Consider the following 12,751-nt stretch of genomic DNA (forward strand, 5'->3'; position numbering starts at 1 on the left):
CATTTACAACTTCTTAAAAAGTGAACAAATGTTTTTTAACTATTTAAATTTTCAAAATGGCAGGTATTTAAAATTATTAATGTAAAATTTATTAATCATATATACATTTTTAAAAGAATCATTTTTAATGCTAATTAGTAATCTATAATGCTTAACCAGTGTAACTGACTTATTAATTTTCTTTACTAATTAAATATCAATTTTCTTGTTATAAATGAAAAGGAAACAGTAAAAGGTATTGATACAATATAAACAAATGCTTTTAGTATTTCAGTTATTATTTGACCTACTACATTAGATTGAGTAATTTCATTACTTGTTAAAATTAAGTTTGTTTAACAAAATAACTTGTTTAACAAAATGTGACTTTAATGCTCACATTTAATGTATTAATGTCCTTTAGAGAAGATTTTTATTAATTTTTTTTTTTAATATAGACAGATAGGAAAATAAAATTATTTTTACGATGTTTACCGAACATTTTTTTCTTAATTTTGATGTATAGAATCATGTCCTTAACTGTAACATATTTTAAAATTCTGTAAGTATAGTGTTCCAAGAATCTCCTGGAAAACTTTTCAAGCGTATTCTTGTAATTAAAACAATGAGCAAATTCTATAAATGCGTAAAATATGCTTTGTTTTCAAATTAAGACATGTCAAAAATTTGACCACTCTTTGATCCTCAATGGAAAAAATTGCCAAAAATGTAACTTCATTTTTTTGGGGTGGGAAAAGAATTATAAAAAACTGCAGAAGAATAAAAATCCTTTGTCTGGAGACCTTATAAAGTACTTAATTCTGAACAACTTCATACAAAAAATAAAAAAATACCATTAAACAAACGTAAAGTTGTATTTGTAATAAGTTGTATTTTTAATGAAAACAATAATGCCGAAAAATCTAAGCATCTAAAAAGAAGCCCTTTTTTCAATTTTATCTTCAGAAAGAAAAAAATCTATAAATATATACTCATCAAACTAAGTTTTCTGATTTTTGTCTAGCACTGTCTAAAACAATGTTGTGTAATATTTAACTGTTTTAAAATAATAAATAGAAACATCTTTCTGTATTATTTCATAAGTATTTATTATTTAATTATTAATCTTTTATAAATATTTGTTTTATATATATATATATATATATATATATATATATATTTTACTTATTTTAAGTTTTGTTTTTTAATTTGAATTTATTTTTACTTAGTATTCAATTCTGATAGTAAATCCAGAACAGTATGGTGGTACCATTATAAATGGTACAGTTGTCATTTGTATAATTTCTACATACAGTAGACTGACTTAAAATAATCATTTTTGAAATTTAAACTTTTCCTAAAATAATGTTGAACTAATAATGGTAAATCTGTAATTAAATAAATTGCATTGATGAGGTTTTTTTGAAAAAAAAAAAGAAAGAGCTTATAATAATACTGAACAAAATTTTGGAATGTGGAATTTTCTGTCATATGCCTCTGTCAAACAGAGTCAGAAGTCTGTAAGTAATAAACAAACATAATGAATATTTGTTAATGATTTTATTTCATTTGTAGGTTCTCTTGTTTCTATAGCATATTCAGTACTGTTCATGATATGTATAGCATGATATAAATTACAAAAAAACTAAATTACAAAAAATAAGACTTTGTCATTGGTAGAGAAGATAAGAAATGTGTTCCAGCACCTCATATTTTTAAAAATAACCACTACCTTGATTTAATTGTCCTGTTATCTATTGATGACGATCGCTTAATAACTGAAAAATACCAATCTTGTTTTAGATTATTCTTTTTTATTTTGTATACGCTTTTTGAGCATTTTTTATTTACAAATTTTAAACCGACTTCTTGCCAGTTCAAACTGTTTAAATTAATTTTTTATCATTAATTATCATAAAAACATAGTTCTGTCTCTCTAATACTGAACAATTAATTAAAGAAAAATTTTACAAATTTCATTCAATCTTTCGAAATGAAAATGTTTAATTTCTTATCATTTTTTTAATTATACATTTATTGTTATATATATATATATAAAATCACTCCATATATATTTATATGGAGTGATTCCAAACTGCAGAGCAATTTCTCGGGAGATGATTTTAATAAGAGAAAAAGTCCTATAAACAAAGGTAAGAAATCGGTTCGTTAGCGAATTTCGGCTCGCGAAACATTTAGCTCTGCTTTCTGCTTCCTCTGTGAAATTAAACCCTACTAAATAGCTTGGGGTACAAATTGAGGGGTAAATTTGGTGCTTTGTTACGGTTTTTGATGTAAGAAATTGAATAAAAGTGATCCCAGACCTCTATCTCACTTAGGTTATAAGAAAAACGGGGTTTAAATTTCATTTAATATTAAATTTTATTAGCACAGCGGTCAATATGTGAAAGAATTATTGAAATGTTAAGAAATTATATGTTTTCAGAGTGTCCCGGAAGGCCAGAACTTCATAGACGTATATCTCTCATTAAAACTGGTATAAACATTGGCTCGAAAACGCCTTGTAAGCCGGTTACGGTTAGTGAAAGATTTCGCCCCGATGTCTGATGCTCCAAAATGAAGCCATACTGAGATTCTAGGAAGGTAAATTAAGGGACGAATTTAATTATTTCTTGTGGTTTTGACCTGAAAAATCTAATAAAATAGGTCCCAGAACCGTACCTGTAGTAACTTTTTAGAAAGCTGTGATGAAAACCAATAAATTGTGGTAAAATACCCTGTTTTTATGTTTGATGCTCAATATCGTTGTTTAATGGTTAATAAACAAACAAAACATTTAGATAATTTAATTCTGAACAAAATGGTGTAAAATAAGCTGAATAAAAAGAAGAAAAATTATTAAAATTAGAATTCTATTTAAAAATAGTATATTACTATATTTGTCAGAAAAGTACTTATTTAATGTAAACAAAAACCAAATTATTTTTTGATGATGTGAAAATCTGTAAAATCAAAATTTACTGTCAAAAATTTTAAAAAATAAACCTAGAAATTTTTAAGCAGTTGTAAAATAAAAATTGCTTAGATAATATTTTTTTATTAATGACAGAAATACAATAAATTATTTGAAAAATTATTATTTCAACGTTGGCAATAAAATAACAACTGATCAACAATGCGCATTATTGTATTAGTGTTAAAATCAATCTGTAAGGTACATTAGCTGGTCTCCATGGCACGAATGGTAACGTCTCGGCCTTTTGTCCGGAAGTCCCTGGTTTGAATACCAGTCAAGCATGACTTTTTCACACATGCTACAAATCATTCATTTCATTTCATCCTCTGAAGTAATACCTAAGTAGTTCCGAAGGTTAAAAAAAAAAGAAAAAAAAAAGTTGAACAGTGCTATCTATCGTTAGCAAAGATTGTCTGTGAATTTTAGTTTGAACGTCATCATCGGTTTGACATTGAAATAATGTACTTAACGAGTATTTTCTGCATGTACCTCTTGTATTTACAAGAGAGGAATATGCAGATATGGTATTCATTTTGGGTGTATGTAATGGTAATACTACACCTACTGCAGTAGAATATAAAATAGGTTACTAATAGATTACTTTATTAACAGCTTTAGATTTTTGCATCAGGGAATGGGTGAAAAAAATTGTGTACAAAACAAAAATTCATTCTCGTGAGGAATTATTTGTTTATATTATGGATGCGGATGAGCCACTTAAGAACAGCCCTGAAGAACTATATAGAGCAACAAAAGCAGTACAGAGTCATGCCAAGAAATGTGTTGAAAATGGTGAGCTCATTTTTGAACATTTATTATAAACTGGTACATATAATACACTTTGGTCTAGTGTACTGTTTCTAAATAAAATTTTAATTTTTCTAAGTTTCTCTATTTTATTCAATTTATATTATACCACTTTGCCCAGAATTAAATTCTCTACAAATTTTTTTAAAAAGTTTTATGTGTTTACCTCATTTAACAATGTTACTGTACATCAAACATAAAAGCAGGGCTTTTACACAATTTATTGGTTATCAACCCAGATTTGAAACCTACTTCAGATATCGGTGTAGGACCTATTTTATTAGATTTTTAAGGTCAAAAGATAAAATAAACCACTAATTTAATAATGTCCTTAAATTTATCTTTCCAGAATTTCCGTAAGGCTTCATTTTAGCAGAAGATCAGAAATGGGAACAAAATCCTTCAGTAGCTGTAACTTGCTAATAAAGCATTTTTCAGACCTATGTTTACATAATCTTTTTTCATTATTTTAATAAGTGAAATATACCCATGAAGTTTATGGCAGAATCCTCTCTGGACATTCTGTATACATGTACTGGAATAATAATAATAATAATAAATTTACCAACATTATATTTTATTACTGTTTTAATTAAATTAGAGGACTATTACTGGTAATTGTTATATACTTAAAGGCTAAGAATTAATTTTTGGAAAATATTCTAGTATTTGCTTGTATTTTATTACTGGCAAAGTGTAGACTGGATAGCAAGTGGTTTGATTGATAAAGACATAACCTATTTATATATATATATATGTGTGTGTGTATAGATTATATCAATTAGAATAAAAATTCTGCCTCATTTCACAGGAAATTAAGCACAACGAGATGGTGTTAAAGGCATTATTATGATTACCTTTGTAGTAAGATGAAATATGCGCTACAGATGAGCAGCTGGATAGTGAAAATAATCTGATATAAATTTTAACAGGTTTAAGCATATTCTAATCAGGAACTTTTAGTTTAGAAAACAACGTTGTATCAATAAGTTACCTTGATTCATTATGAGATTTAAAATGTTTTTTTAATCAACTACCAGAATTGTTCATTCTTTTATTATTTTGTATAACCATTGATGACTGTTCTGAGAAAATGTGAATAAAAATTTAATACTAAAGTAACTTAAGTATTAAATTTTTGAATTTTTTTGAAAAGGAAATGATGCCTTCTAATGGTCAACACAATTTTATACTTTTTTTAAATTTTCATTTTATTACAGGTACTTTAACCTAAAGAAGACTGCTTATATAAATTAATGTTATTATAGCCTTCTAAAGAATACCTATTTTTCATTGTTTGTATGACAATTATGATTATTTACACTAAAAATCATTATTTTTAAAATAAAAAAATTAAGGAATCATAAATTTTAAATCTTTAAAAATTACTTACATATTTTGTACTTTCTTAAGAGTACCATATGTCTTAACAGATTTCTTCTTTAACCTAAAAACCTTTCTGTAACTATAGGGGATTCCCAAAACAGCATCGTGAGAAATATAATCAATTCATGACATATTGCTTTTATCAAATTATCATTAGTCCTAGATATCTATCATAAATTAATGATATTTTAGTTTTTATAAATAATATGTGTTTTTAAATGATAATATTATATGTTAGACTACAATTTATATATTCATTCCAAGAAAGATTGTGATAAATCATTACAACTAAGAATGTCCCATTTGTATACCTACTTTTAAAGCTTATAAGGCTGAATTTATTTAAATTTATTGCTAAATTCTCTGAAAAAATGTTTATTTTGAATATCTGTATTTGTATTTTTTCTTTTATTTTTAGTTCTTTTGACCACTAAGTTTATTAGCAGCAACATAAAGATTATTGACACAACAAGTTTTCTATTCTCTAGCTAGGAACTGAACCCAGTACATTCAGTAAATCAGGTTAAAAGTTTTATGTGTTTATCTCTCATTTTCCCTGGTGGTAGGCAGTAGTTTACAATACTACCTACCACCAGGGGTCAGACATATTTCTAAACCTATTTCTAATTCACTTATATAGACTATTCTATTCTTTTAATTTTATAGTAAATCATTTATTATTTTTATTATTAGAACTTGTATTGAATCTACAATACTGCAACTTATAAGTTGATAGAAGAGAACCAATAATTTACGTTACTTATATCTTTATCTTTATATATTATTTCTTGCCTGCAGAATGAATGATCTTTTTTTTTGGTTTTTTAACATTCGGGACCTCCGTTAGGTATTGTTTCAGCGGATGAAATGAATGATTTGTAACATGTGTGCCTGACTGGGATTTGAATCCAAGACCTCCAGATGAAAAGCCAAGATGCTACCATTCGCGCCATGGAGGCCAGCTAGAATGAATGATCTAGACTAGATATTGATAACCTGTTATATATTTTTTGCTTATAAAGTAGTTCAAAAAACACGACGTATAAAAGAAATAAATTGTGAAATTTCATAAAATATTTATTTGAATCCAAAACATATTATATACTAGCAGCTATTCCTGCTTAAGTTACATTTAGTTGAGATTGCAACAATAAGAATATGGGATCATAATGATGGTAGTTTTCTACAGTCTACTAAGAAATTAAGTGAATTTTTTATTTCTTGTTAGATCTTTAAAGATCTAAGACATCAGAGTCATAAAAATGATCATTGCAAACAAGAAATTATAATACAGTAGACAATATTAAATAAAATAAGATTAAAAAAGATACACAAATAAATTAAATAATGAAATAAAGTATACCTATAAATAAATGTATTATATATTTAAGAGAGAGAAAGAATGGTGCAAGGATAATATAAGATGTAAATTTCACACGCCTTACAGTTTTTGTTGACTGAGTATATTTCTAATTGCTGTTAAAATTAACAGTTTGATTTTCATCTATCTTTTTCTCTAGTAAACTGATAAAATAATGAGACTTTCAAAACTGATTAATTTATAATTAATATTAATATCTTCTGGGAAACTCATCTTGACGCCTTACTTGTCCTATACTCATTTTTATAAATTTTTTTATGTCATTATCATTTGGTTTTGACTGCCACTTAAACAAATAATCAAATGAATCTTCTATAAACCTTGAAAAACCTTTCCATAATCTTCGTAAAATACCATTCTCTACAGCAGCATCAATCATATCTTCAATAGCTCTGTAAGCTTCTTTAGCTGCATTTGCGGCAATTCTGGCCGCTTTCATTGCTACTTCACCTGCTTTAACAGATGCTTTTGCTGAATTTGCTTCATTTGGGTATTCATCTCGAAATTGTTTTGAACTTAAATCTTCTCTTTTCTTTCTATTAAAATTACTACTGCCTTTAAAATCATTCTTCAAATTATTTATTTCATATTTGTTCAATTTAAAAAAATTTTTTATTTCATCAGAAAAAAAAAAATTTCTTATCGGAAATGTTAGTTTATTATAATTTAAATATTGGAAATCATTTCTTTTATTACTTCTATTTTGTAAAACATTGGACTTTTCATTTTTCCAATCATTTCCTCTTTTTAAATTGACCAGTCTCTATAAATAAAACATCGAAGATTAATATAATAGTATTTATTTGTTATAATTATGTTCATTTATATATTTTTACAATAAATCAAAAAAACTTTATCAGAAGAAACCCCTGGTCAACAAATTTACCCTTAAAAAAAAAAATCATATTTAAAACATGAAATATGCTTGCTGAAAAATATTTTGGAGGAATTATGAAACTTTCTTTTCTTCAGTAAAACTTGTTTAAAAATATATAAATAAATACTTTGTGTTCTTTAATTAATGCTCTTTAAATATATTTATGTATAAAATCACAAATTTGTATTTGTTTTCTTATAATTTCACTGTGAAATTAGAAACAGCCATGCATCAACACATTTAATGGTAAGAATTTTTACACAAATTTGACAAAAACAAAACCATGTTTCTCTATAGTATTTAATGAATTATGTTTTTTCTTTAAGTAAATTTTTTATGAATATTCATCACAATATCACACAAATAAACTAAAAATAAAATAAAATTTCTAGATTGAAAAATTTGACAGTTTTGTTTGCAGATGATTCCAATATATTAATCACAGACAGAGATGAAAATATTAAATTGAAAATTTAAGCACAAAAAATACAAAATTATAAAAGTGGCTTGTTAATTTGTTTTATATATTCCAAACATTGCCTGCCTGCACAATTTTTTCTTCTACCTATCTGTCCAATATTAAAGCGACTATTTCAGGATGCCTTATTATGCATATAAGTCTGTCTCTTCTTTTAACTATATTTTTCCAAACATTTCTTTCTTCATTAATTTACCACAACACCTCTTCATTTGTCACTTTAAATAACCATGTGATTTTTAACATTATGCTGTAGCACCACATTTCAAAAGCTTCTAATCTTTTCTTTTCATGTACTCTGATCGTCCAAATTTCATTTCCATATAAAGCTATGCTCGAAACATATACTTTCAAAAATCTTTTCCTGACGTTTAAATTAATTTTTGATGTAAAGAAATTGTATTTGACTGAAGGCTTGTTTCACCTGTGCTATTCAGCATTTTATATCACTCCTGCTTCATCCATCTTTAGTAATTCTACTTCCCAAATAACAAAATTCTTCTGCCTCCATAATCTTTTTTCTTCCTATTTTTTTACATTCAGTGGTCCATTTCGTTATTTCTACTACAGTTCATTACTTTCATTTTGTTTTTGTTATTTACATGCAGTAGTTTTTGCGTAGGACTTCATCCATATGTCGTTCATTGTTTCTTCTAAATCTTTTTTACTCTCAGCTAGAATTACTATATCATCAGCAAATCGTAGCATCTTTATCTTTTTACCTCGTACTGTTACTCTGGATCTAAATTGTTCTTTAACACCATTAACTGCTAGTTCTACATAAAGATTAAAAAGTAATGGGGCTAAGGAACATCCTCGGACTCCTGTTTTTATTATGGCTTCTTTCTTGTGTTCTTCAATTAAACAAATTTTTTTTTGCAACTGTATGTCTATATTTTAATTAAATGATGCACATATTTTATATTTAAAACTATTAAGTTATTTTATGAAAATACAGTAGAAATAAATGAATCATCACTTTTGGGCATTGCAGTATAATAAATCACTGAAATGGATCTTATGTATTAAAATAAAATAACCATATCTAAATTTAACAAGGCTGAAATTGTAGTAATTGGAAAACAGACAAAAAAGAGTAAATTAGGTGTGCCATAATTTACCATCATTCCTAATGATATCTTTCAAATATATTGAAACTTAATATAAATGAAAATAATATATTATAAATGAAAAGTATGGTACTACTTTTAAGCACATGGTGGGAGTGGGGAAGAAAATGAATTTTCTTTACATTTTGAGGTATGAAAAGTACATACTGTTCACTAAATTATGATTTCCTTATAGATATATAGGTAAATATATATTTATTTATAGGCCTATGTATAAAATTTTGTGGCTCAAAAATCTCAAGGACTAGATCAATTTCATTAAAATTTACATATGCTCTATTAGTGTATGTGAAAATTTGATTGAGTCATTCTTGAATTATGCTCAGTTTAAGATTGATAAAATTTGAGTGGGATAAGTTTGAAGTGTGATTTATTATGATTCTGCAAGTTGACACATTGATGTTTCTTCATCTGTGATATCTATTGTTAGTAATATTATTGTGCATATTCAGGTAGCATTACCTACTTGGAGGGTCACGATGACTGGGTATATGTTTTTTATCTTAAGGATAATGTTGACATTGCAGTGATGTAGTTTCACACACGCTTATGTAGTGAATCACAACAATGAGTGAGTAACAAAATAAACTAACAAAAAGTAAGTCTTCTTGTGCAAAATTACACTCGAGTTTTTTCCATCAAATTATTTGTAAATTATACCCTTCAAAGAAAAACTATTCTTTCATGATTCTGTAATTATTGTGTTTTACCTATATTTTAAATGGTAAATGGTAATTTACAAATTATGTAATTATTATCTGCAAACATAATTGTGTAATTGACATATACGAGGTTTGTAAATAAAGTAATGGGACTGGTTCAGAAAAACATTTTATTTACAATTACATGGACTTTTATCAGCTTTGAAATAGTTCCCTTGGGAAGCCACACAATGCTTCAAACAATTTTTCCACTATTCATAGCAGTGTTGGAACGTAGAAACTGGAATATCCTTCAAAAGGTTGGTTACATTTTTTTTAATGTTTCTACTGTTCCAAAATGGTGTCCTTAGAGGTGTTTTTTAAAGTCAGAAATAGGAAAATGTCGCAGGTACTCAAATCAGCTGAGTAAGGTGATTGAGGAACTACAGAAATGTTTTTCTTTGGCAAAAGCTCATTAATTGAGTGTGCAGTGTGACAAGATCCATTGTCATGATGCAGCATCCAGCTGTCTTTGATGGCCGGTCTCACGCGGGCAACTCTTTTCTGCAGTCTTTCAAGAATTTCTAGGTAAACATATTGATTTACAATGTGTCCTGTAGGCAAAAACTCCTTATGGACAGTACCATTACTATCAGAGAAACAAATTAGCATGGTTTTGATTAGTTCATTTTAGCTTTTTGGGATGTGATTTGAAGCGTGGCACTCCTTGTTCTGGCATTTTATTTCCGCATTCTACTAAAATATATGATTCATCACTAGTAATAACATTTTTTAGAAAATCAGGATCAGTTTCAATTCGCCCTAGAAGATTGCAGTACACTTTCACCTTGTTTGTTCAACAGTGAGGTTTTTTGGGACCAATTTTGCACAAACTCTTTTCATATCAAATTCGTTTGTCAAAATTTGATACACTGTGGTACGGTTCAAATTCAATTGTTCTGCAATCATTCTGACTTTATCGCTGGTCGTACGCTATCAAGTCTCGCTGATTCGCTCAACATTGTCGTTACATTTTGACGTTAACGGGCCCCAAGAGCGTGGATCGTCCGCAACTGATTTCCAGCAATCTGAAAATGCTTTAAATTACCTAAAAACTTGGGCTCCCAAAGTGCAAAAGTGCTAAAAACTGGCAGCCAAAGTGACAACATTGTACAGTTACTAGTAAACATATAGTGGTAATTGTGAGCCTTAACATACTCAATCTTAATCCTTTTCAAATTGAATTATTTTGAAAAATATGTTATATAATTAATAAAAATACACGTTTCAAAAGTCGGAAGAGGGAAATTACCTTAATATTCTTCCTTGGAATCTGTAATGACAGTAGCGTTGTCATCAGCTGTTTTGGGCAACTACATCATATAATCTCAGGATACAACGAATATACAATATAATTTGTATATTTAACGTTAATTAGACGAAGTTAGCGAACGAAGGGAGGGTAGGTTATATTGATATAATGCACGATTCGTCATTACACGGAATCAACATAACCTACGCTCGCTAACCTCGTCTGAGTAACGTTAAAAATAAAAATTATATACAATAAGTTATACCTGTAGGTTATTTTATTTTTATAAACGCAAACAATTGGATTTCAGTAGGGGTTCCCTATAGCCGATATTCTTTTTTTTACACTGTAAATTCAAATTACCGTTTGAGATCTTTTTTCCCAAATCAATTTTAACCATGTAATACCTTGCAGAATTAGCTACACCAGTTGTCACACACGCCACCTTGTGGCTTATCATACAAAAGTATATTCTTCCCGGTACAACAATTGTTAGCGATTGCTGTAAGACATATAATTTTTTGCAATCCGAGGGCTACCAACATTTGGGGATGAACCGCAAATATTATTTCATGCATCCGGACACGGCAGCTCAAACACAGACGATCGAGCGTGGGTTCAAACGTTCCTCGGTAGGAAATTGTAAACACCACTTGCACGGGCATCTCGCAGAGTTCTTTTTCATAAGAAAATACAGGGATTACAAGATCCGAGTACAGCATTTATGGTCCAGTCTTGCTTCACTGTATCCTAACTATATGGAGTTGCCCAAAACAGTTGATAACAACGCTACTGCCATTACAGATTCAGAGAAAGAATAATGAGGTAATTTAATTCTTCTGACTTTTGAAACTTGTACTTTTATTAATTACAACATATTTTTTCAAAATACTTCAATTTGAAAAGGATTAAGATTGAGTATGTTCAGCCTCACGATTACCACTATATGTTTAGTAACTGTACAATGTTGCCACTTTGGCTGCCAAAAAAAACTAATCTCATTCCTTTATTTACAGAGCTCGTAAGTAATTGTAATTAGAAATATTGGTATTGAATAGTAATATGAAATATCTAAACACAAGTTTTGGATTATGATGTCATTTAAAGAATTATTTTTAAAATAATTAAACTTTGAAAAATTTTAATTTACCTGTCATTAAGTAATTTCAAATGAGTAATGTATTAGAATAAAATACGAGATAAATTAATTTTATTTCATCGTAACTGTGTTTGTAAAAATAATTCTACAGACAATAGATTGTATTGTAATTAATATCTTTTTGAGTTAATTTGTGAAGAGTAATGTATCATGTCTAGCCTTGGATCATATTTGTATCTATAAATGAATGTCCAAGTGCTCTGTCCATAACAGAAATCACTCCAACATAATTTGTGTACTTCTGGGTTAATGTTTGTCGATAAAAACTTATAACTCATATGTTTCTTGGTTATTTTGTTTGTGGTTTTATAAACAATATTTTCTGTTTTTTATTTTGTTATATTTTGTAACATTTTATCATTAAGTTTAGGTTTATAGCTAGCTATTAAAATGCACTAGACTGATGGTTTTGTATTATATCATTATCCTTGAAATCACCAGACATTGTGTTTGATATTATTATTATTAGTTAGATATTATTTTGATTGATTATTTGGTATGGTATAATTAAACAGGTATAGTAAATCTAAGTTTTGTATGGAAGTTAAGTGATGCGCAGTTGTTCATTTTGTTTGCTTTTGAGTTTATGTTGAAGTTAGTGTCTAGATATAATGGCATTATATA

The 12,751-nt window shown here is 27.8% G+C and overlaps 2 protein-coding genes across 6 annotated transcripts in view; one reads left to right on the forward strand and one right to left on the reverse strand.

Annotated features, from left to right (window-relative positions):
• stac (C2 and C2B_Munc13-like domain-containing protein staccato) overlaps positions 1 to 12,751 on the forward strand; it is a 352,276-nt gene that overhangs the window by 70,449 nt on the left and 269,076 nt on the right. The gene's annotated exons all lie outside the window — the stretch shown is intronic.
• The window catches only part of LOC142324985 (uncharacterized), a 91,539-nt gene that overhangs the window by 20,551 nt on the left and 58,237 nt on the right, over positions 1 to 12,751 (reverse strand). The window contains exon 3 of one of the 4 annotated variants that reach the window (XM_075366193.1): positions 6,489 to 7,293. The exons of the other annotated variants lie outside the window; for them this stretch is intronic. Coding sequence (XP_075222308.1) covers positions 6,721 to 7,293 — 573 coding nt within the window. The 3' untranslated portion in view covers positions 6,489 to 6,720. Of the gene's footprint in view, positions 1 to 6,488; positions 7,294 to 12,751 lie in introns of those variants that run through there. 4 annotated transcript variants of the gene reach the window in all.

This window comes from Lycorma delicatula, chromosome 5 (genome assembly GCF_047948215.1).
Source record: "Lycorma delicatula isolate Av1 chromosome 5, ASM4794821v1, whole genome shotgun sequence".
In the NCBI taxonomy this organism is placed as follows: domain Eukaryota; kingdom Metazoa; phylum Arthropoda; class Insecta; order Hemiptera; family Fulgoridae; genus Lycorma; species Lycorma delicatula.